Here is a 25,136-nt window from a genome sequence, read left to right as displayed (position 1 = left end):
CCTGCGTGGGGCGTAGCACCCCCGCTTCAAAATTGAACGCTGGGAAGCAAACCGCGGAGAGCCGCAGGGAGTCTTTCAAAGTACAGACTAGCTAAACTCGAACTCGTAAATACTTAATGCAAACCACCCCGCGCTTGCGCGGAGCGTTGGTACTTATTTATCTCTCCCGGGGAAAAAGAAAAACAAAGAAGAAAAAAAGAAAAAAAAAAAAAGCTCGGCTAACGCGCATCCTTCCCTTACCCACCACCGCAGCGGTGCTGCAGCACCCCTTCCTCACCCGGGAGTAAGAATAAAAACCCACAACAAAACCGCGCGTGAAGAAAGGGAGCGGTCACCGTCTCCACCTACCTATCTTCATGAGAACGGGGCCCCACTAGTGACTTCCACTTAATTCTGTCGTTAGCACACTCATTGCCAGGGGAGAGCGCGCACGCAGTCCCCCACTACCACAAATTACGCAGTCGAGTTTCCCCTATTTGGGGAAATCGCAGGGGTCAGCACACTCGCAGTGCAATGAGTGAGCCTCACCCTGGGAAAACCACCTTCATGATCATGGTATCTCCCCTGCCAGGTAAGTATGAGTTGCTTTCCCCGCCCCCCCGTATAGCCTTAGACTGCTACACTGTACACACACGCTCACCACCCACCCTCCGCACCCCTTCCTCTTCCACGCCTCTCAGCCCCTCCTAACGACTCTGCTAACAAAATCCAAGCAACTTCTCTGGAAAACTTCCACAGCCCGGGAAGTGGCTCGCGGGGAATTGTACCCCTACGCTGCAAGATTTACATAAGCCAAGCCCCATTCCTGACCTCTAAGGCGGCTCCTCTCCTCCAACCCCCGCCCTGTCCCCGCCCTGCCGAGATGACCAATGGGCGGGCCGGCTGCTGAAGGGGGAAGTGACGTCATCTTGTCCGCCCACTTCGGGAGCCCACCGAGCCGAGGTAACACGCCTCTTACCCTTTATCTGAGATACCGGCGGATTTCGCCAGCCTCCTCGAATTCTTACCTTTTGTCCTGCGTTACACGCCGGGGACAGGAATTCTGGGATCGTGTGTTATGCTGATCCAAAATGTTTTTAAGAAATAAAGTTGTAAAACAATGGATACAAGCATATATTTATGTATGTGTCTTGTCTGTAGACATGTAGATTCAGGGTTACATCTCAGAGTGCTGCTACTCGGTGTATTTTCTGTGCACGTCCTTCCTACTTCAATCTCGTGGTATACCAGGGACCATGTTTTTCCTTTCCTCACCATACAGAATACAAGAAATGACGATTCTGAAAAAGAAGCTGATGACCAGAATAAGGGATAGGAAGATGACCTGTTTCCTTGAAGAGCGAGGTTGGTTTGCTCGTTTGTTTTCTCTTCCTGGGTGAGACTGGGTTAGACCTGAGGGCGGGGCGAGGGGAGGCTGAAGAAGGCAGCCAACTTGTGTTTTCAGACCGGAGAGCAAGGAGCGGGGTAACTTGATCCTTGAGGGTGCCTTTGGCTTAAGGGGGAAGCTGACTCTTCCGGAGAATCTTGGAGCCGACAACAAAGGAACTCAGCACCCAGCTAACTTCCAGGAAGAAGCTTCCTTTCCTCCCCCTGCTTTTCCCCTTTCCCCTCCTTTCTCTCTCTGCAGCCATCAGAAATAAACTCTGGCTCATTTCATCTGAAATATGCTTTATTCCAGGAATAGTAATAGCTCAGAGAATCTCTGAAAAAGATCTCTAGAAAAATCTCTAGAAAAGATAAGGAAACAGATTATCCCCTAGAGCCTCCAGAAGGTAAGGCAGCCCTATTGACCCCTTGATTTTAGTCCAGTGAGACCTTTGTTGGACTCCTAACCTACAGAACTGTAATATAATAAATGTGTGTTCTTTTAAGCCACTAAACTCATGGTCACTTATTACAGCAGACATAGAACACCAATTCAATAAGTGTCTAGCACATTCACCTTAGCAGTAATAAGATGGGGGACATAATGAACCCTATATAAATCTGCAGGTCGTCTGTCTGTCCTAGGTTGACAGGCCAAGAGATATTGGTACATGTTTAAAGCATTACATTAGGTATCTTTTTTTCCTTTCCGTTTTTTCCCTAAAGGGCTCTCGCCCTATTTCCTGCACAGGTGTACCCAACATGGTTCTCACTGGAATTACAGCAAATTGGAAGACAGTGGTGGTGACACAGGTTGATTTCATTTGCTTTTAAGAATGGGTTCTAACACATAGAGGGAAAGAATATAATTTATGGAAAGTTAAATACCGTAGAATCCTCCATTCCAAAGATTCATTTTGTGCAATTTTTTTTTTTTTTTTTTAAATTAGGGTGAAGAACTACTTTTCAAAGGGTGAAACACAAGAATGGCTTTTAGGAATTTTCCCCCAAAGTAATTTGTGACTGGATCCTGTTGCTGAAACTTGGCCTCTGTTCACCGGTGCGGAAGAGAAATGCAGAGACAGAGTTTTGGGTGAAGTAGAAAAGAGTCGCTTTTATTGCTTTGCCAGGCAGAGGGGGCCACAGGGGGTTAATGCCCTCAAGACTGTGTCACCCACCCTGGAGGGCGTAGTGAGGAGTCTTACAGTGTTCGAGGAGCAGGGCGTGATCAGCTCGCAGACAGTTCTCGGACTGGCTGGCATCAAGGTGAAGTTTCAAGCGTCATCAACCTTCTGGTCTCAACCAGTCCAGGGTCTGTGTGCTTGTGGGCAGCACTTTCCATCTGGAGGGGGTCTGCTCCCTGTAAAACCACTTAGGAGTGTGTGTCAGGCCTTTATCTGTAGCTTCAGTGAACTGGGAGTTCGGTGATTCTGCCATGTGGCGGGTTTATAGTCTAAATTGTCGCCCGTTCCCCAGCCCGACAGCTGTTCTTTGTTTCTACACCTTCACATTCCCTAATCATTAACTCTTGAGTCAGCACTTTACTTCGAAAGACAAGGACACGGGGCCTCGTACACGGTTTCAATCCTGACCAGGGCTGAGATTTACACGATGCGTATGCTGTTGTTTTCATAAATGTTAATGTCCATAAAATGAAGTTCTTAAAGGCATTATTTGAGTTCTCCATTGATTACTGATTATATCATCAATACCTTCCAGCCCTGGCAGCGCAGGGAGGAAGGAAGAATTGCTGGGATGCTTGCATCACCACAGGGCAAGAGGTCCTCAGATTTTACTGCTTTATCTTTAAGTAATACTTCATAGTTCGGCTGACTTTTCATCCATTCTGCTGATTCTGCCAGTGAGTTCCTCTGTAGTGACAGCCAAAGGCACTTACGGAAAATACTTAAACAACCAAGTGTAAAGGCAGAAGTCGAGGTCACTTCATCTACTACGGAAGTGGGGCATGTGTCTACCTCAGGCCTGAGTCTTTTGATGGGTCTTTTGGTAATTGGTGGCGGTGGTGATGACAATGTTTGAGTTGTTTTATTTTTTATTTTATTTTATTTATTTATTTTTTTGGCCACGCCGGCGGGGCCTGCGGGACCTTAGTTCCCCGACCACGGATCGAACCCGTGCCCCCTGCAGTGGAAGCTCACAGTCTAAACACTGGACCTCCAGGGAAGTCCGTGAGTTTTTTGTTCATGTTGTTGTTTGTTTTAATTTTTCAACTGTTACTAGGAAATAATTGTGGAGCAAGTGCTTGGTTTTAATTCTGGAAAGCAAAAGAACGTAACTAAGGACTTTTCCCAAGGAATGCTTTGAGATCTTTATGTCAGTTTGTGGTGTGACTTACCCACTTTTCAATGAAGGATTCTTAATTAAAGGAAAACAAGCTTATTTATAGGTTTGAATCAGTCTTATGGAACAATAGGTTTTCAACTGGGATCCGCAGCCCACCCGCATCAGAAACATGTGGTTTGTGTTTACGTGAAAAACGCAGACTCTGGGGCCTCACACCAACGAAACCTCTGGGGATTGGAGCCCAGGAAGGAGCTTCTGTAATCTCCACAGCTGATTCTGAGGCACTCTAAATGTAAGAACTGCCCTTTAATATTTTTAGATAAGGGGATTGTTACAAAATGACAGGACGGTAAATCATTCTTTTAAACTTAGACTTCAAGCATTAGACAGTGAGGTGAGCTCTTCGTGACAGTTTGTCTTTCCTATTCTTCCCCACTCAGCCTAGGGACTCGTGCAGAAATTAGAAACAAAGTAGGGGAAGAAAAACTTATTTCTTTACACACATTTTGCTTTAATAGCCACCGAAAAGATTGTTTCATTTCCTCTCACTGACCCTGTCCACCAGTTATGTTGGCCTTTAACGTATCGCTATAGCAGCATGTATAAATATATATCATACATTTATTCACACATACACACCTTGGAAAGCACTGTGAAGACACAGACTAGGCTTTAGCACAAGTGGGGGCCGCTCACATGTCACTTAAAAATGATCACTGGTTCCTTTACACAAGACTTTCAACAGGCTTGGTGTGGCCAGTAGCCCCCAAGTCCCAGAGAGAAGTTAGGATGACAAAATCGGACAGTATATTTAGAGTGAGGTCAGTAACTACTTGGAGATCATAAAAGAATAGAAATAGGAGGTCTAGGCTAAGCACGAGACGGCATCTGGGAATCACTGCTCTCACCACGTGGATTCAAAGAACTCAGGTGTTGCAGTGTAGACCGACGCCCAGCCTGACCGTGACCCAGCTGTGCTGGCCCCGGGTCAGGTCGTCGGGCCCCTGCCAACACTGTCCTGCAGGGCACCGCTGCTCAGTCCTGAGCTTTTCGATCTGCCCTGGAGCTCCAGCGTGGGGACCACATGCTCCATTGCTAGGAAGCAGGTCCTAATTCCCCTGAGTTGACCCTCGGTGGATGAGGCGAGAAATGTGCTGTTGCTGGTTCCCAAGCCCCTGGGGCGTTCAGAAGCAGTGCCACAAGGTCCTCTGCAAACTATGCCTGTTTTGCTTAGTGCTGGGCCCGGTGGACCTTGGCTGGTTATTCCTCAACTGCAGGAGAGGCCCTCTGCCTTTCGCCCTGCCCCACCAGGCCACATCTCTGACTCCTTCCACACCTTCCAGCAGGGTCGAAGAACTTCATGACAGTGTAAAAGTTTGAAGTCTCTCCCTTGTGGGAAAGCCTTAAGATCTGTTTAAAGAGAAGGTGGGATGACTTCATGACAGCCCTTCAGAAACTAAGACCTGTTGGCAAACTATTTCTCCTGTGAGTTTTTTTATACACAAAAGAATGAACAGTGAGAACTCCGCTTAGGTATTTTTTGGAAGGAGATAGGTAAGTGGTATCAGGACATGTGTAGACAACTTAAGAGTGACTGCTGAGGGGTTGGTTGCTATCAATGATGACCTTCACAAGACCCCAGGCAGCCTTGTGTATTAGCATGGCCTAGGCAACTGGAAGGCAGGTACCCCCAAGATTCCATGACCACCCCCCCCCCACCTACCAGTTCTGTTATTGCAACTCCAGATGGTAACCTAGCATGCTGGGTCCCCCTCTGTCACTCCTGTCTGAGTGTGAGCTATAGACGGTGCCTTTGGCTCTGAGCGCTGGCATAATGAACCTTGTTTTTGCGGTTGCAAACCCTCAAGTTTCTCCCAACAGTGAGTTAAGAATTCCAGTTTCTGTCATCCCTCAGTCCTGATTAAACTTGTGTGATTTCACATGTTTTTAATCCATCATATGTTTGGGTTTCTTCTCCCCAGTCCCTGGCTCTACCTTTTCTGCCACATGTCACCATGGCAGTATCTCTTGCCCCTTTATCTGATCCGAGGGTAGAACTTACAATCACGGAAATCAACCAGGAGCTTCAGTTGTAGCTGGCAAAGAAGAAGCAGGACTTCCAAGACCTCCCAGAGAAATTCCTTGTATCCCAAGCTACTGCCTACTCCCTGGCCAACCAGCTGTAGAAATACAGTTAAGTCCTAGGGATCATGGTCACCAAAGTGATGAATGGTCACCAAAGTGATGAATGGTCATTGTCTTCCCTCTGAGAAACAAAAACTCTCCAGACTTTGTCTCCTATTCCCTTTATCATTTTGAATTTCATTCTGACCACAATCCAGGAAAGGTAGAAGTGGCTATTTTACCCTCAGTTCCCTGAGGATGGGGAAACTCAGGCACAAAGACTTGAGCCATTTTTCCAGGTTTGCGGTGAGTTGTAGGGTGAGATTAGAGTTAAAATCCCAGATTAGAGTTAAAATCCCAGAGTTAGAATCCCAGATTCTTGGTTCAGGCACTGAACTGCCTATTTCTCTCAGGAACAAGCTAAACTGTGTCAATTGGAATCTTTTCTGTTCTCTATCTGATCCTACATCACTGTTGGCTAAACGACTGGGGCTGATGAACTCCATCAGTTCAAGTTTCCCTGAGGTCCCATTGGCAAAGCCCTGTGCTAGTTACCCTGGGGTGACATGGTGGTTACACACTGGGGGAAGCAGGGGATAGTACCTGCTTAAAAGGAGCATAAGGATGAGTCTGCTCCTCACTGAAACCATGGGCTACCTGTTTGAGTTGTAATGAATAATGAGTAAATTTGGACAAAGCTCTGATAATAGTCCCTGGCCCAGTGTAACACAGTAAGTTCAAGTTCTATGTCTAATAACACAAACTTTCATAGTATTTGGGCACATTTTTTTCCAGGTCCTTATGGTTGCATGTATTCTCTTTCACACAAGTGTAGCCAGGTGAGTTTTTTACCTTTGAGATACTTGTTCATTACTGAAATCCCAGCACAAGGGAACCATCAGTCCTATAGTCCTAGGGGTCTTCCCAACCACACAGGAATCACCAGGAATGCTCCTGCTCAGCGTTTCACCTAAGAGGCTGAAAGTATTGGTAAGTGGCCCAGGATTCAGTGTCAGTTTGCCAAACACCAGTTCATCTTGTCTAGTTACTTTCTGTGCCCTGGAGCTTCTGTTTCCTCACCTCTAAAACAGGGAGTAACCGAATGCCATGCAGGTGGGAGGCTGGGGAATCAGATGTGGAAATCCCTGCGTAGAGCCTGGTACCGAAGTTACATCTGTCCTTGGGATGGACCCTGCCTCTTCCCTTGAAGGCAGTGACCACAGCAGCCTGTCCAGCTTTCCCCCGAGGCAGCGTCTCTCTTTCCTCAGAGTATGAAGCATTTAAGGACATCATTGAATCTGTGCTGGGGGAGAAGCTGCTGTTTGAGGTGCTGAGGCTAGCGGAGAAGCTGGCAGAGAAGCCCACGCAAGCTGAGAGGTGAGGTAAGGAGGGCAGAGATGTTCATGGCAGGCACATGGCACAATATTTATAAACCAGCAGGAGAACACCAATTGGTGAATTATGGACTCCAACTGTTATTCAGAGCCTCATTTACTCTGCTTTTAAAAACACTATTGACTTAAAATCACATATCATGAAATTCACCAAATTCAAGTGAACAACTCAGTGGCATTTGGTACCCTCACAATGTTGTGCAATCAATACCTCATTTACCTTAAATCACAGCCCCCTCCTGACTGACTACACCTTGTCATCCATTCTTGACCCTGTCATTCTCATGTTTTTTTCCAATTCACACCAGCTGTATCTGTCCACACTGCTTGGGGATGTTCTCACAGAAATCCCTAAGAGTGTGTCATCTTTGCATTTTAAAATTGTATCTTCTGTCCCACCTTAGGACCTGTTATATCCTAACTCGAAGTCAGGCACGAGAGCTGACCCGGTTACAGTGGACATTACGGGAAGTGAAAGATGACTCTGTCCTATTCCAGCAGCACCTCAAGGACCTCCTCACCCACGACGACCTTGACAACCACCGGGGCAGGACTTCCAAGAGCGGCTGACTGAGGGACACAGGCTGGCAGAGCACCTTGCCCACAAGCTCAGCCCAGATAAGGGGGCCACAGTACCTGATAACACTGAGCTGCTCCAAGGTCCCCTGCTCACAAGAGACTCCACACCTGCACTAGGAATGTTTTTTATCAGCTTTCCTGTTTCATGTCCCATTTGCGGCTATGATAGGAGCAGGACTGGCTGAGTGGGAGAACAGAGGAGAAAGGCACAGGGTGGAGGGCATAGTATTCCAACTGTCTGATTCCTCCCTGATGGACGATGGCCTTTGGGGCAGGAGGCAGCATCCGCCCAGTGTTAAAGCACAGAAAGGACGATGTGACAGGAGGCAGCTTGTTAGAGTGAAAAGAACCCTGGACTAAGCATGAAAGTTCCCAGGGTCCAGCCTGAGGGCTGTCTTTAGTAACGGTGAGTGAGTGATTGATTTTTTCCTATCCCAGTATCTGTTTCCTCTTCTGTAAAATGGATCAAATAATCTGTTGATGGTAGCTGTAGTGATGAAATGGGGAAATATTTATGAATGCACTGCAGAAAAAAGAAAGCCCTTCACTGTGTGGTGCCAGATAAGGTACTTGATGTAGTCAGACTCGGTGTTGGGAAAGTTGTTTAGACTGGACCACTTTCCATAGAGAGACTTTCCCTTGATAACCAACAGAAGCCACCTTGAAGAGCCCAGGATGTTCCCAGGTTGGGGGATGTGGGACATGGTTCTTCTCCTTAGAGAAAGGAGGGGATCTTGTAAGAGCTGTGAAGATTTATAGAGCCTGTGTCTTTGGCAGAATTTGTGGCAGGATGGATGATCCAGCTGTAGAAGTCAAGATGGAAGGTGGACAAGTATGCAGTGATATAAGGGAGAAAGGACACTTTAAATGTTTGTCCAGTTTCAGGCAGAAGGTGTCATGATGGTGATCCTCTGGTTTAGAGTCAGACTGCCTGATGGATCAGATATCCATGCTAGGGCAATTGTTTAAAGACAATGCATTAGAACTTCCATACAGTACTAATTCATACATAGGTATTTATGACTCTTATGACCATGTGAGTTGCTGTGTTGGTAGTGAGTGAAGTGGAAAGAAGCTGACTGGATATTTCTGAATTTGTCTGCAGAAATTCATGAAGATGAGGAGGATGAACAAGCAGAAGAGACACTCATGCCCAGGTAACAGTGAACTAGCAGCAGCTGGTAATGGGTAGGTAAATTATGGACAGGGTCACAGAAAGAACAGTAAGTGAGGTCAAGAGAGTCACAGATGCCAGATGCAAGGAGAAGCAAAACTACAGATTGTATTGATTTACTTCACTCAACCCACATAGAAATGGCCGTGTTAACTTGGTTGTCTGTTGTCTCCGTGCTACTTGTATGTACGACCCAAGGTGAATACACCACCCTTAGGATTTCCTGCACACACACAGAATATCTATTTGCTCCTAAAGGAACTCCAAGGCGAGATAAATATCTACTCCTACACAGTTGTTTTAGGTCCTTGGGAGAAAGGTACCTAGCAAAGGAATTAGTAGAGAAGTAACCAGAAAAATTAAGCATCAGGACAACTATCTAGAAAAAAAATTGGTTGTCATGTGACAATAGTAAGAGAAAGAGGCCTCGGAGGCCTTTCTATTCCTAAAAAGAAGGCATAATGTCTCTGGGAGTCTATAATGCCTTAATAGCCATATTCACTTGACTACTTTATCTTAAATTGAACATGACTTAGGACCACGGGGGTAGCATCTGGTATGGAAGTTCATTTGTGTTTCATGTTCCTGAAGGTACCATACTGGGATGGTTGAGTCTCACTCCTCATCAGACGTTGTGTGGCCAGTGCACAGAGCACCTGCTGGTCTCCCTCTCCTGCCCCATGGCAGCCACACTCCACTTCACGTGTGGGAGGATAGTTCCTTCCCTCTTTAATGGGATTGCCCTTTTGGTTTCTCTGACACTCCTGATGCCTCCCATCAAAACCAGCCAGGGGGCTTCCCTGGTGTCACAGTGGTTGGGAGTCCACCTGCCGATGCGGGGGGTGTGGGTTCGTGCCCCGGTCCGGGAAGATCCCACATGCCGTGGAGCATCTGGGCCCGTGAGCCGTGGCCGTTGGGCCTGCGCGTCCAGAGCCTGTGCTCCGCAGCGGGAGAGGCCGCAACAGTGAAAGGCCCACATACCGCAAAACAAACAAACAAACAAAAACAAAAAACAAAAAAAATCCAGCCAGGGCAGCTTGGGGTCGGATCCTCTTCGTTTAATTTTCTGTCATCCCTCTCCCACCTGGCACAGCGTGGAGCTGCAGGAGGTTGAAAAGAAGGAAGTGCCTCAGGAATCCCAGGATGAATGTGTTTTGACTCCTTCAGTTCTCCAAGGAAGTTCTGACTGCAACCAGCCTTACAGTGATGGCAAATTTGCATTTGATGAATCACAAGTGGGCCCTGCTCCAGGTGGAGCCTGTGGTTGCTCCCATGCTAAAGAGGATGAAATTCCAACTGATCTCCCAAGTAGCCTCCATATTTGTTCCCCACACCTGTGTAGACTGAGGAAGTTCATCTCTGAAGATAGTCCCTATAGACACATCTTGCTTAAATCAGGGAAAGGGATCTATTATGAAACACAGACATCAGGTGGCTCAGGGAGCCTTTATCCCTTTCTAGGCCCCAGTCATGCCTTTGTCACCCCGGCACCAGTGTCAGGCATTTGGACCCAAATCACATGTGACAAACTCTCATCCACCTTGGGTGGAAATCCACAGGAGGTGTTTGTCAGACCTAGTTTGGATCAAATGTGTCTTGTGACCTGCAATGATCTAATTTTTGTACAATGTCCCTGGCCTTTCTATCCCTATCCAGACACAATGGCAGACTTGCACATACATTAGGAAAGGTTGTTTCCCTGGTTTCCCTGCTCTCAGTCCCAGTCTCCATCTTCGCTATGTTGGCTTCTGTTAGCTAAGCAGTCATCCGAAAACCAGGACAGACACAGCTGTACCACTGCCTTGTTTGGATGTTTCCATGAAGCAAGGCTGGGCTCTGGCAGTCCCTTCAGCCTCGAATGGGCATGGTTTCTGTGTTGCACCGAAGATTCTTTTTGGTTTGAGGGTTTATACAATTCATCCATCACTCTAGTCTCAAGTATAAATTCCTCTAAACCATCAGCAGCCACATAATCTGATGGGACTAACCAATATTGTAGAAACAATTCTAGAAAATAACTCAGCTCATTTTCTAGGATCACTGGGGAAAATGTATTAACTTTATACAGGCTCAGAACAAAGGATATTGGGAGAGCGCTCTACCAGATCAATAAGAGAATTTCCCTGATGGGTCTGGGGTCCAGTCTAATTCTAAGACTTAACTTAAGTGTCCTGGAATGTCTCTGCTAATGTATTATGTTCTTGCACTGAGAATATTAATGTCCTTGTGGTGTGCTCACTGAGTAGGTATGTGTGAGGCGTGATTTGCTTATTGTGACCCACTGCCTCTGAATTTCTTACTAGACAATCAAAATGATCATAAGCAAGTGGATGGACAAGAGCCAATGTCCCCCAGGTAATTCTGAAGATTTGTGGGCTGTGAATGTCAATGGTGACAACAGGAGACCTCAAATCCAGGGAAAAACAGAATTACTAAATATAACTCTTTCATCCGTTCAGTCAACAGCCAAATATCCCTTTTAACAATGTTGTCTATTTTCATTGCGGTAGTTGTGTGGGTTTCAATTTATTAATCCTTCACGTATAGTAACGTACAGTGAGTTGACCCAAGTGAAGTAGCCAAACTTGGGAGTTCCTGTAATCAAGTGTTCTCTCCTGTGTGGTTAACAGCAGGGTGAGATTCATATTGCCTTGTGCCTGTTTGGCATCAGCATGTTGGTAAATATTTGATTGCAAGTGAAGAAACTAGAAGAAATTCATATTATAACAAAATACTGAGAAAATAGTTCCTGAAGGCAGAATATCTAGAGTCTATAATTCCTCAAAAGCTATATTCACTTGGGCACTGCATATACAGGTCAACACAATGTATGCACACAAGTTGGAACCACTATCTTGGTCCTCCTAGTGTGCTGGGGCTCATGACTGTAGCATGCAGGGAGAGTTCAGTCTCCTCCTTCAACAGCTGGTTGTGTGTCCAGAGCATCTGCTGGTCTCTCCCTCTCCCAACCATGGAAGCCACACTCCGCTTCACATACAGGAGGATAAGTATTTCCTTCTTTAAGAGGACTTCCCCTTTGCCTTCTGTGTCCACTCCCTACGCCTCCCATCAACACCAGTTAGGACAGCATGGTGTCTGCTCCTCTTAGTTTAATCTTCTGTCATCCCTTTGCCACCTGACACAGCATGAACCTACAGGATGTTGAAAAGAAGGAAGTGCTCCAGGAATCCCAAGGTGAATGTGTTTTGGCTCCTTCAACTCCCCAGGAAGGTTCTAACTGCTACCAGCCTTACAGTGATAAAAAATTTGCATTTGATGAAGAGAAAGTGGGGTCTGCTCTGGATGGAGCCTGTGGTTGCTCCCATGCTAAAGAGGATGAGATTTCAACTGGTCTCCCAGGTAATCTGCATTATCTTGGTTAGTCTACTCTGAGAGAATTAATCCGCTTAGATAGACTGTATGCTTACATATTGAAGCCTGGTTTGAACCAGACTCTACAATTGCATTTAAAATAAGACATTCTACAAGTTAGTGAACTGTTCTCAGTTCCTAGTCTTGTTTGTCCCTGTGGCAAATCACTGGACCCAAGGTGGTCCTGCCAGACTCACATGTACCTCTATATTGTGGCACAGGAAGTAACTTTCAGGCCTCCTAATTTTGAATGATTGTCTTATCTCAAATGAAATGCTCTAATTTTCATTCCTGAGCAATGTCCCTGAGTCCCCTTATGTGTCTGAGTCTGATGGCAGTCTTGTTTCTATCTTTGGAGATATCACTACATTGATTCACTTCTGTCAACCCACAGTCTATCTCCTTTCATTTGTGTTATCTTGTCCAGAGTCTTCTGAAACCAGAACATAAGCCCCACTGTCATCCTTGGTACGTTTCTCTGAAGAAAGGCAGGGTCCCGGAACTTCCCAACCTGATGAATGGCCATTGTTTCTTTGTAGTATTGAAGATTCTTTTGTTTTGTTTTGTTTTTGCTTTTATAAATTTATTTTATTTTTGGCTGCGTTGGGTCTTTGTTGCTGCATGCAGGCTTTCTCTAGTTGCGGTGAGCGGGGGCTACTCTTCGTTGCCGTGCACGGGCTTCTCACTGCGGTGGCTTCTCTTGTTGAAGGGCATGGGCTCTAGGTGCACAGGCTTCAGTAGTTGTGGCACGAGGACTCAGTAATTGTGGCTTGTGGGCTCTAGAGCACAGGCTGAGTAGTTGTGGTGCACAGGCTTAGTTGCTCCATGGCACGTGGGATCTTCCCGGACCAGGGCTCGAACTCGTGTCCCCTGCATTGGCAGGCGGATTCTTAACCACTGTGCCACCAGGGAAGTCCCTGAAGATTCTTTTGACTTGATGGTGTGTAGATTCCACTCCCATCTAATCTCAATGTATAATTCATCTAACCCATTAACAAACAGCATTTCAGAGAGAAAAGCCTGACTATTACAGCAACGCTCTAGGATGGTAGCTGGGTATTTCCCCGGGATCTGTGGGGAAAAGGATTTGTTTAGCCGTTTGCACAGACTCGGGACATAGGATACTCTGAGGATGACCTGTCATATCAAGGAAATTTGTCCAGTGGCTCAAGAAGGAAACCCAGTGCCTTCTTATGAGGCTCTGTTTGGGGCCTCCTGGGATATTTCTCTCACAATAGCCTGTTATCACACTGTGAAGATTGGCACAGGATTGGGCATTTGTGAAGGGGTTTTGCCTGATGTAACTGTCCTGTTAATTTATTTGTAGAAAACCAAACTGATCACAATGACCTGCAAGGACCAGTGGCTATTGCCACAAGGTAATTTTGAATATTTGTGGGCCATTAATACAATGATGACATCTGCAGGTCTCTGGTCCAGGGAAAAGCAGAAAGTGCTGAATATATTGTATCATCAATTTTCCCAACCACGAATTATCGTTTTTTGTAATGTTTTCTGCTTTCATTGTGGTACTTATATTGTTTCCCATTTCTTATTAACTTCTCAAGTTTATAACCCAAGCCAGTTGACCCAGGTAAACTAAGTCAGAGTGATTTTTTTGCACTCACTTGTTATCTCCAGTGTGGTTTATAGAGTGAGATGCATATCTGTTTTCTGCCTGTTTGGCATTAGCATGTTGGCATGTATGTCATAGCAAGAAATGTAAATAGACCATAATATTATGATACCATGTCACAGTATTTAGAGAGGCCTCGATGGCATGAGATTTCTGAGACACCAGAATGCCCCAAAACTGAATGCACTTGCCCGTTCCATGTGACACTCAATGCAATGTAAATGAAAGGGTGAAAGCCACTGGTACGTGACTCTATATGTTGTGAGTCATGACTGTACCATCCAGAGATAATTCAGTCTCTTTCTTCATCAGCTTGTTATTTGGCCAGAGCACTGGGCACCTAGTGTCCTTTCTATCTCCTGCCCCTGTGAAAAAACACACTCTGTCCCCCACACAAAAGGGAGTTTTTCCCTCTTTAAAGGATCAGGCCCTTGGCTTGCTTCACCACTCCCTTAAACATGCCATCAGAACCAGATAGGACTCTATGATTGCTGATCCCTCTTGGGTTAATCTTCAGTCCTGCCTCCCCACCAGGCTCAGCAGGGAGCTGCCACAGATGGTAGAGAATGGTGTCCCATGGGACTCATTGGATGAATACTATTTGATTTACTCAATTCTTCCTGGTCTGTCAGACTCCTTCTGGCCTTATACAAGTGCTGCCTTCTTCTCATTTGAGGAAGTGGATGTCTCTTATGCTCGGGATGTAACCATTGAGTATTCTTTATCAATGTGATAAAACTCCAACTGGACTCCCAGGTAGACTCTGTATTCTTTGTATCCCACGCCTCAGGCAGTGCTGAGATTTGTCATCCCTGTGTACAAGCTCTGTAGACATAGTGAATTGAATCAGGCTCTATGATAGAGTTTTAAGCACAGACATCAGGTGGGTCAGAGAGCTGTACTCTCTTCTTCATCCAGGCCAAGCCTATGGGTCAGGCCCCAAGTTAATGGATCCAAGGCAGGTGTGACAAACTCACTCACTTGCAGTTGTGCAAGTGCACAAGGATGACTGTCTTTTTTCCTGATTCCCATGAAATGTCTCTTCTTACATACAAGCCTCCCATTTTCATACCCCAAAAATGTCCCTTGAATTTCTGCGCCTTTCCAGAGATGTTGACAGCCTTAATTCCATCTTTGGATTTGTTGTTTCCCTTGTGTCACTGCTGTCATCCCCAGTGTCTGTCTCCTCTAAGTTGGCTGCCTTAGTGAAGCAGTCATCTGAACACCAGGACACGAAGACCTCTACCATCACCTTGTTTGTATGTTTCCATGAACCAAGGCAGAGCCCTGGCATTTCCCTACCCCATGAATGGCCAAAGATTCAGTGTAGCAACAAACATTCATTTTGATTCAAGGTTTTGTAGATTTCGTCCATCATTCTGCTAAACCAGCCAGCGTATGATGAGAAAAGCCTGAATATTACAGTATTCTGTTAGAATGCAGGTGAGCTATTCCCCAGAATCTGTGGGGGAAAGTTGTGTTTAACTTTTTACTCAGACTTGGAAGAGGATACTGTGGTGAGGATCTACCAGGTCAGGGAGATCTTGGCTGATGGCTCAGGAAAGCAAACCAAGGCAGGTACACAAGACACAACCTGAGGCCTCCTGGAATATTCTTCTTAAAATATCCTATCGTCCCACTGGTGATGTTTTTGTCCCCATGGTAGTATTGGATACTGGATTATTATCATATACAGGATGATCTGCTTAATGTTTCCAGCCCTGTCTGAATTTATCCATAGGAAATCGTACTGTTCTTGAGGAAGAGGAAGACCAAGACCTTATCTGTTCTAGGTAACTATGAAGAAACATGGGTCTTAATTCAGCGGTGACATCTGGTCATCTCAGATGCAGGGAAGTCTGAAAGTGCTGACTATGTGTATTTCTTCCATTCTGACAACCACAAAGTGTCCCTTTTAATAATGTTGTCTGTTTTCATTGTGGTACTTGTATAGGCCCCTTTATGAACCCCTCTCAATTATAGTAACCTACAGTCAGTTGATGCAGGGGTACTAATCAGCCACCCGATTTCTTGCAGTCTCCTGTTCTCTCCGTTTTATTAAAAGCAGCATGAGATGCATATCTGCCTCTGCCTGTTTGGCCTTACCACACTGGCAGGTATTTGATGGGAAGGAAAGGAACGAGAAAAAAATTCGTGTCACATCTCAGTATTAGAGAAATTGGCCTTGAAGACACAGGACTTCTAGGAGCCCATTATGCTGCCAGAGCCTGTTCACTTGGCTGCTACATGTAAATTTCACCAAAAACTTATGCTATAGTTGAAGCCGCCTTTATGGTTTCTGAGGGCATGTGTGATGTGACTGCTGTGTACTGGGGTAGTTCAGTCTCCTTCCTCCTGGGCTTGTTTCTGATCAGTGCTCAGAGCACCTCATGCTCACTTTCTCCCCCTCCCTCTCTCTCTCTTTCCCTTTGCAAGCACCCGCCGGCCCCAGGTAGGAGAGGATTGTTATAACTCCCTTTATGGGGACTTCCCATTTCTTTTCTGTGACTGTCAGGCAGCTAGCTACAGATGAGCAGCAGGGGAAGGCGGAGGTGGAGACTCAGGATATGTGAGCCAAACAAAGAGGGGCTGAGGGACAGGCTGCGGTCAGCACGTCCTGAGGCAGCAGGAAGCACCTGGCCGAAGGGGAATTCCCCGAGGCACGCACAGGCGCAGTTTGAGCCAAGCGATAACCGGAGATAACCCCAACCTCGTTATGTCATCATTATAATAGAATTTACATGTGGTTTCAATCCCCTCCCCACCCCCGCCATGGGCTTTTCTTAGCGAATTTGGGTAAAAACGTGGAATTATGGGTAAAAGCATGCGCAGTATAACCCGTCACTCACGTGACAAGACCTTGTCACTGGATATTAACCCAACTCCTACCCTTGGGTTCAAAGCGCTTATAAACACCCCGCGCCCGTGTAGCTGGGCTGGTTTCACTTCGCAGAAGCCAGTCCGCGCTCTCTCCGAGAGTGTGTCTATGCTTTAAGTAAACTTTGCTTTGAGCTTATACCCGAAGTGTTAGTCTGCAGTTCTTGGCTTAATATTACAAGGACCGAGATGGCTGGTCCAGATTCGTCTACTGACCTCCTCGGTTGAAACTCTCCAGCACAACGCACACCAAACCCATAACATGACCAGTCCCTTAACCCTCCCATCAAAACCCGCCCGGACTCCGTGTTCACGAATATTTGCTGTTTAATCATCAGTCCTCCTGACCCCACAAAGAGCTGCTGGTGGTAGAAGAGAATGAAGTCCAGCAGGACTCACTGGATGAATGTGATTTGGCTGGTTCTATTGGCCATCGTCTGTCAGACTCCTGTACGCCTTACACAAGTGCCTCATTCCAGTCAGATAAACGGGAGCTCTCCTCGGCTCCAAATGTAAATGGTGAGTACTCCCATTATAAAGAGCATTAAGATCCTAGTAGGCCACGAGGTAGCATCTGTATTCTTTGTATACAACAACCAGTACAGGCTATGAGCAGCATCCCTGTAAACAGGTCCTCAGACTCATGTTGATTTGAATTACGTTCTTGGATTTAATTTTTAAAAGGCATCCATCATGTGCCTTTTCATTCTTCTTGTCCCAGGCTGACTTCTGTCACCTGGACCCCCCTCACCAGTGCAGGCATTTGGTATCAAGTCAGGCTAGAGAGGGGAAGTGGAGGGGTAAGGGCAGGATCTCGGCTGCCATGGTCTCACCTGCAGGAATTTGTGTAACAGACCTCTCTTTTTTCAAGATAAGGATCCTCATACTCATGAAATTATGTTTCTAATTTTATTTATTGCCGTTTCTTGCAAAGTCTCTGGCTTTCCACACGTTTACAGTCTGCTCCATATTTGCAGTGTCTGTTATATTGTTTGCCAGCTCCAGGCTTTTTCCCTGGGCTGCCTACCTCCCTATGAAGCATTTGCATACCAGATCCTGAATATAAAATCCTGTCCATACCCTGTGATTTCCGTGAAGCCAAAGATCTGGCTCTGGTGCCCCAACCTTCAGAAATAGTCATGGTTCTCCTCCTTTGTGTAGCAACAATGAGCCTTCCATGTGTGGGTTATAGTTTCAGTCATGTGTGTAGTCTCAGTGGTATAATCTCATGGAAACTATCCACAAGCTGTACACCCGATCGGGTTATTGGCCCAATTTATGAGCAAGATCCCCTTGGGCAGCAGTTCATGGGGTGTGTAGATTAAAACCTGGTTTGTGTTACTTCTCGGGCCATTTTTTTGACTTTTCTTCTATGAGAAGCATTTGGATCGGACTATATCTGTCTTCTTTTATAATTAAATTTGTCATGAAAAATGGTTCTTGTTCAGTGTGTGCTTTTTCACATTGGGACCATCTTTTTTCCTGTTTCCCATTCCTCCCTGAGGTACAGAGAAGCAAAGTCTTTCTCAGGATTATAGTAGTTCACAAACCAGAAATGGAACACATGGTTATTGTGCATCTGTTGTATACCATGCACCTTACTAAGCAAGCTCCATGTGAGCCATAACTCATTCAGTCCTCGTGGGACACTCTCAGGTAGGTGTCTTATCTCATGGTAGAGCCGAGGGCACTGAGGCTCAGCAAGGTCCCTTCACTTGCCCAAGACTCCCGGCCACTGGGCTGTGGGACACTGGCCTCTCCTTGGCCTGACTCCCTGGCTCAGGCTCTGTCTGCTCCTCTCAGCAGTCGGACCCATCAGCGACTAAGAGAGGATGTTGCTCACCTTTTCCTTTTTGCCCTGAACCAAATGATTTGAAACTATCTGAATCTTAAATACAAAGTTGCCAGACTGGCGCAGAGAACTCCTGTGGTCCCTCGCTCAGATCTGCCAGCTCCTAATCCATCAGTGCACTTTTTCCCATGAGCAGAGCCGGCTGCTCATCTAGCCCCTCATCCAGCCCCTCCAGGTGAAGCCACATCTCCACGAAGCTCTCCGTGGACAATCAGCAAGGGGTGAGAGGTTCATGTCTCCCAGAACCTCCTGCCCCCAGAATTATCTGCTCTCACTCAGAGTCCAGGGAGGCCTTGAATTTGGCTGTGCTGATGCCCTTAAACAGCTGCAGAGCTCTATCTCAGAAACACCAACAGCCGGGTCTGAGTTTCCATGAGGAGGAGAAGAAATTCTCAGACACACGTCTCAGAAGTGAGATGTGTGTGATATGGCACAGCCCTGCCAGGCCATCATTCAGAATGGGCCAGGAGAGGCCAAATTCCCCCACACAGATGGGCTGAGAGGAATGAATGGAACATGTAAATAATACACAGATCCACCTGTGTCTGGGTTCTGATGATAACCTGAGGACAGTGTGGCTAGCTGTGATGCAGCAGCATGGGCACAGGTTGTCGGGTCTGCCCCATCCTCTCTGTACAAGGAGAAACCCTGTAGAAACCATACAAACACTTGATTTTTAAATTACAACTTGACCTTGTATTGGAGCCTTCCCCACAGAGTAATAATATTGGTCAGTACTGTCGATGTTTGATAAAATGTTTTGTCCTTTTCCCATGCAAATGCAAAGAATATTCAAAGCATAGGTAGACAAATAAAATTACGTGATGAAATTACACAGTGATAATTAAAAACAATCCTAGACATTGATTCAAAATCACATTGGAGGATGGGGATACCAGGTTGTGACAATTCTTTCACCCACCAGATTTGTTAATTTAAGAGCTTTTACCCTTCAGCCCAATGTGAATTATCATAAAATCTGATTAAGTGTCCTAAAATTGATGATTAATGATTAATGAACTCTGCCTGGAAGAAATAGGAAGGGCACGCTGGACTGAGAGATCTGCTTGTGGAAAAAGCCCTGGAAGCTCAGAGAGGCTCCTGGTGCAGGGCTGGGGTCAGGGAGGGGCCAGCCGAGTCCAGGAGGATTTGTAGAAGGGAGTTGTGGGAAGTGATGTTGCAGAAGAAAGAGGGGCCAGAAGGCAGGAGGACTACAAAGGCAGGTGAGGAGTTTAGAGTCTGTGTAGTAGAGGAGGGAGGATGAATTTCCACAAGCCGAGGAGCATGTGATGAAACAGGATTTGGGGGTAATAGGACAGGTGACCCTTGGTAGTGTGGAGAGGACAGAATCAGAGAAAGCAGTTGGAAGGAGACTGGATGAATCATTGATGAGAGTCAGTCATGGATGCTCTCTGGAAGACTAAGTGGTAACAGATGTATGAGAGACTTTAAAGAAACAGTTAAGCAAACCTCGCTGAGGATGAGGATGTATGCGGGGAGGAGGGGGGTGCCCACGGCAATGTGGAGCAGGTCCTGTGGGCCATGACCCCACCTGAGCCTGACCTGGACTGGATGAGGGTACTTGATACCTTTGGTTAGCCCACGTTCTGAGAATGTGTTCATTTCACAGGAGAAATATCAAAATATTTGATTCGGAGCACTTTCCAGACCCCACTGGAGGGGTGTGTACCTAAGCTTCCAATGAGGGATTCAGGCCTCTACTACACTACTTCTGTCTGCTAATACCATCCATCCCCACTCTGCCCCATGTGGCAATAGAATATACACATGTATGGGTGAGTGGAAAGGTAGACAAAAATTAAACGTAAGGAAGTTTGAGAGGTTTCAGAACTGTGAAGCATTCTATTAACTTGGTCCATATACTGTAGATTCTCAATTCCTTTTTCTATTGGTACCTGAAGGCTTTAGGCCATACTTCTTCCCCTTTTCTTTTATTCTTGTGGGTAGATATCAACAACTCTTTCTCCCTCATGCCATGAGGCCTGTTGAGAGCCTTCTCTCTAGGCTACAGGACTAAGGCTAATAGCTGAATAATAGGCGTGACCTCGTATGCCATCCAAAGCCCTCTAGATTCAAGTGGGTGATTTTTCATTTCAAGGATGTTGCAGCCTAGCACCTGCCATCTCAGCATCCCCAGGACAGCCATAAAAACGACATCTCCTTCATGTACGTGATGTCTGCCTTTATTGTCTGGGTTATTGGGTCGTTTCACTCATAGGCAGGGACATCAGAAACAGGTGTTCTGGGAGGGATTAGCACAGGAAAACTTGGATTGGTCCTACTGAACCCTCTTTTCCTTTTAGGTGACACCTGGGAGGACTGTCACCAAAGGCCTTTGAGTTTCCAAGGCCCAGGGGTACAAACTCCACAAGCACAGCTGCAGAAAAGCACCCACATGACCAATTATCTGCAACTGCAGCTGGACCAGCATTTCGATGTGGGCGCAGAAAAGCCACACTCGGTCTTTCCCCCACCATCTGGGGCTTTACTGCCAACCCCGATTCTGGAAACCAAAGACCATTCTTCCTAGGTAAAAAATAAAAGGGGATTAGGAAGCTCTAGTTGTCTCAGGGTTGAGGTTGGAGGGGGCAATGGGGCCTTTCCCGTGCCCGCTGTAGGTCTGGTTGAAATCTGTGATGCTCTAACAGAGTGAGGTGAGCAAGAGCCTGGGATTTAGGACCAGCTCTGCCTCAGGCCCTGGGTTTGCAAACTCCTGATTGTTTAACTGGGCCAAGTTATTTATCTCCTTAGGTATTCACATCTCACATCCCTCATCTGAACTCTTGGAAAATTATATCCCCATTCCATGGTCGTTGGGACTATTAAGCAACATGATGTCCAGAATGCCTGATCAGTAAAAATGGTTTGATAACAACTATGAATAGATAACATCTAACCATTGTGTCTTTCTGGTGCTTTAACACTTACAAAATGATTGCACATGTGTTGTTTCCTCTGAGGTAGAGCACTTTTTTGATCCCCACTTTCTCTGGGACCCGTCTTCCCTTGCTTCCTCAGAAAGGCAGGTTGGCCAGTATTTTCCTCTCCTTTCAACATCCACCCTCAAGTCAATTTTCCCCTGCTAGGTGCTCTCAGTAACAGTGTGTTAGTAACATTCTATAGCAATGTAAACCCTGGCCACACAACTCAGCCTCCAGTTTAGTTTTCATATCCAGGTTATTTTCCCTTTCCCCCCTCTTTTTAAAATAAAGGGCCACCCTCACCCATGAGGTGTACTGGTCTGTCTATTTTATGTCACTCCATTTAATTCATCATCTTCACTCATCTCCATGGCCATGTCCTCAGTTTTCTTCTCCTTGGGATCCACCTCTGCTCAGATTTTCTTAAAAGAGCTTCCAAACCCTCACATCCATTTCTTCTGGGACGTGTTCATCCCTACCCTCCACCTCTCTCCACATCTGCACTGGAGCCTGGGGCTGCCTGGTGCTCATCCCTCAGGCGATGACCTCATCTGAGAAATAAGAAGAGACCCACGTCCTCAGGTGGAGGTGAGGTAAGACAGAGCACCCCTGTGGCACCATGGAGAGTCTCATAGAAAGTGCTCAGGGAATGTAGGGGATGCATAGCCCTGACAAGAGCCATTAGGTCTTGTGGTATTTAGTTGTCTTCTCTTCCCTCTAGTCTCTCCTCTTCTTGTCCTTGGCTTCCCACATTACCAGCCAAGACCTAACCCCACTGGCTCAGTCACTCTGTCTCCCGCTCACTTTCCACGGAGGCCTGAGATGAATCCGGGCTTCACAGCAGATTTTGCAGCAAAGGATAATTTTTTTGTTTGTTTGTTTTTTGTTACGCGGGCCTCTCACTGCTGTGGCCTCTCCCGTTGCGGAGCACAGTCTCCAGATGTGCAGGCTCAGCGGCCATGGCTCACAGGCCCAGCCGCTCCGTGGCATGTGGGATCTTCCTGCACCGGGGCACGAACCCGCGTCCCCTGCATCGGCAGGTGGACTCCCAACCACTGCGCCACCAGGGAAGCCCGCAAAGGATAATTTTAATGCCCTTTATTTTCACACTCCTCCACCCAGTGATTCCTGCCCCCCATATCTAATAGCTCCTGTCACCCACCAGAGCTTCTCTCTCATTCTTCTTGTTTCTCTTTTCCAAATTCAGCTCATCAGAAGGATATTAGAATGGTCCATTCAGTATCTCAACACCCTCATGCATTTGTTCCATTACATACACACACACACACACACACACACTTGTGTTGCATTATATCGTATCTTCCATGCCTTATTTAGATTGAGTATGTATACGTATTACACATAGTATGGATACATATATATGTGAAATATATATTGATGCAGATTTGAAAATTTTTCTAGTTTTAGACCTCCCCGGTTCTTTTCTATCATGAGGTTTTCCTTCAATTTTGACTTTGCTTGATCTGTACAATCTCTTCCCTCCCAGCAGTACAACCTATGTCCGGCACGATTTTCTTGCCTTTGTCTTTTCTACCTAGGAACTTTTTTTTTTAATCAGTTTTATTTTTCTTGACTTTTCTTTTTTTTTTTTGGCATTTGGGGACATGTTTGCCCTGTGGTAGTCTTACCAATACTGGGTAGTGTTAGGAAGATCAACAAAAAGCAAATATAAAAATGTCTCCATTGGTTTCCACTCACCATAGACTTTCAGATGGCCTTTCTTTTTCCTGGACACTTTCCTTACTTGATGTCCCTCTTGGGTGGGGGAGTAAGTCATAGTAAGATCATGAATAACAACGGATCCTGTTGGCTGTGGTTTTATCTTCAGAGCTGGGTTTGGATGCTTCCATTGGAATGAAGAACTCTCCCAAGCTGGAGGGTGAGGTCTTAGCTGCCAGCAGGCATGAGTGTCTGGTCTGTAGCAAGATTAATGCCTTAAGTGTCCTGAAACAGAAGATTATCCGAAGAAAACTGCTGTTCAGCAAGTGGAGACTAGCATGCCGATTTCCTGGCCTTCAGGCTTAGGGTACAGAGGTAATCACATCTGAGGCTCTTACATGTACTTCTTCCTTATACTCTTTACCTAAGATCACAGCTCAGTCTCCCACTATTTTTTCTCTTCCTCGTTTGTTCACTCAACAGCTGATGCTACCTCATCTGGTCTTTCCTCTCTTTTCCGTGGGGGCTGCCACCCTGCCAGGCCCTTCCATCTCCATCTTTTGTTTGCACTCTGAACTCTGTTGAGTTCCTATAGCTGCTGTCCTGATATTCCCTCTGCCCTTTCCTTTTAGCCACAGGGAAGCCCAGATCCATGGTCCTCCTCATCAGAAGAGCATCATTTAGGTCACAGAAAACATGGTACTTTGCCAGATATCACACACTTTCTTGGTTTCTTTGCCTTATTCTCCCTTCTCCGCTCCCAAACTCCACTGCCTATTTCTACCAGGATCATGTGTTAATGAATCACTTGCATGTGGTTGGCTTTTGGAGAACCTTATCTAGGAAAACCCTTAACCCTCAACTTCTGCACATGAATAAGAAGAAATGAAACAGGAAAAAGAGCCCTGATTACAAAAACTAAGAACCTGGGTCATATGTGGGAGTGCTGGACTGGCCTGGAGTCAGGTTTCCCCTCAGCCCCAGGTGGGCCATTCTGTGCTACTGTGCATGGGGCTTCCAGGGACTCACTGGAGCTGGCAGTAGGTGGAGGACAGTAGATGGCACCCTAAAGGGACGTTGGCCAAAAGGAGATGCAGAGGCCAGGTTTTCAATATGCATAAGAGCATGAAGTGCATAGGCATTCAGACCTCTCCCCTTTTTTCATATTACTCCTTCTACATGTTCAGTAAAAATCCTGAAAAATGGACTCAGTTGGAATCTGAGGCCAAGGAATGTAGGAGAGCATTGTAGTGAATAAACTTTGGGCCAGATTTATGAAGACCCAGGGAAATACACAAGAATCCAATATAATCATTGCTTCAGACAAATCTAATTGAGAAGACAAGTTATTTATATGAGAGTGTCAGAGAAAGACCAAAAAATCCTTAGGGCCAGTGGGAAAGAAGTCTGTGCTGGACTAGATGGAGAGAAGAAAAAGAATGGTGTGAAATAGTGTAGGTCTACTGAGAAGTTCTAAATCATGCTATTATAAAATAAAAACTGGGTGAGTTTTTTTTTTGTTTTTTTTTTCCTTCGGTACGCAGGCCTCTCACTGTTGTGACCTCTCCCGTTGCGGCTCCGGACGCGCAGGCTCAGCGGCCATGGCTCACGGGCCCAGCCGCTCCGCGGCATGTGGGATCTTCCCGGACCAGGGCACAAACCCGTATCCCCTGCATCGGCAGGCGGACTCTCAACCACTGCGCCACCAGCGAAGCCCCTTCTTTCTTTTTTTTTAATGAGGGAACTGGCGGTAGGAGCTGGAAGAGGGGCCCACCGGGCCCTTTAGACCCCCTAGTGGCACAGGATGGCTGCCCCACCCTGGGAGTGCCAGCAGCCT

The 25,136-nt window shown here is 46.3% G+C and overlaps 1 protein-coding gene across 1 annotated transcript; it reads left to right on the top strand.

Annotated features, from left to right (window-relative positions):
- Positions 1-6,741: 6,741 nt before the first annotated feature.
- On the top strand, positions 6,742-23,665 carry LOC307064926 (NBPF family member NBPF4-like; the record flags this gene model as incomplete). The annotated part of the gene is given in 15 exon segments (XM_079721633.1): positions 6,742-6,783; positions 7,004-7,170; positions 7,592-7,728; positions 7,731-7,887; positions 10,034-10,248; positions 11,244-11,295; positions 12,086-12,300; positions 13,640-13,691; positions 14,483-14,651; positions 16,385-16,400; positions 17,183-17,344; positions 18,957-19,088; positions 21,002-21,129; positions 21,135-21,228; positions 23,469-23,665. Coding segments are annotated over 15 exon segments (1,935 nt in total).
- Positions 23,666-25,136: the final 1,471 nt, after the last annotated feature.

The sequence above is a fragment of the Hyperoodon ampullatus genome (genome assembly GCF_949752795.1).
Source record: "Hyperoodon ampullatus genome assembly, chromosome: 2".
Classification (NCBI taxonomy): Eukaryota; Metazoa; Chordata; class Mammalia; order Artiodactyla; family Ziphiidae; genus Hyperoodon; species Hyperoodon ampullatus.
This window is presented reverse-complemented; position numbering and strand designations above follow the sequence as displayed.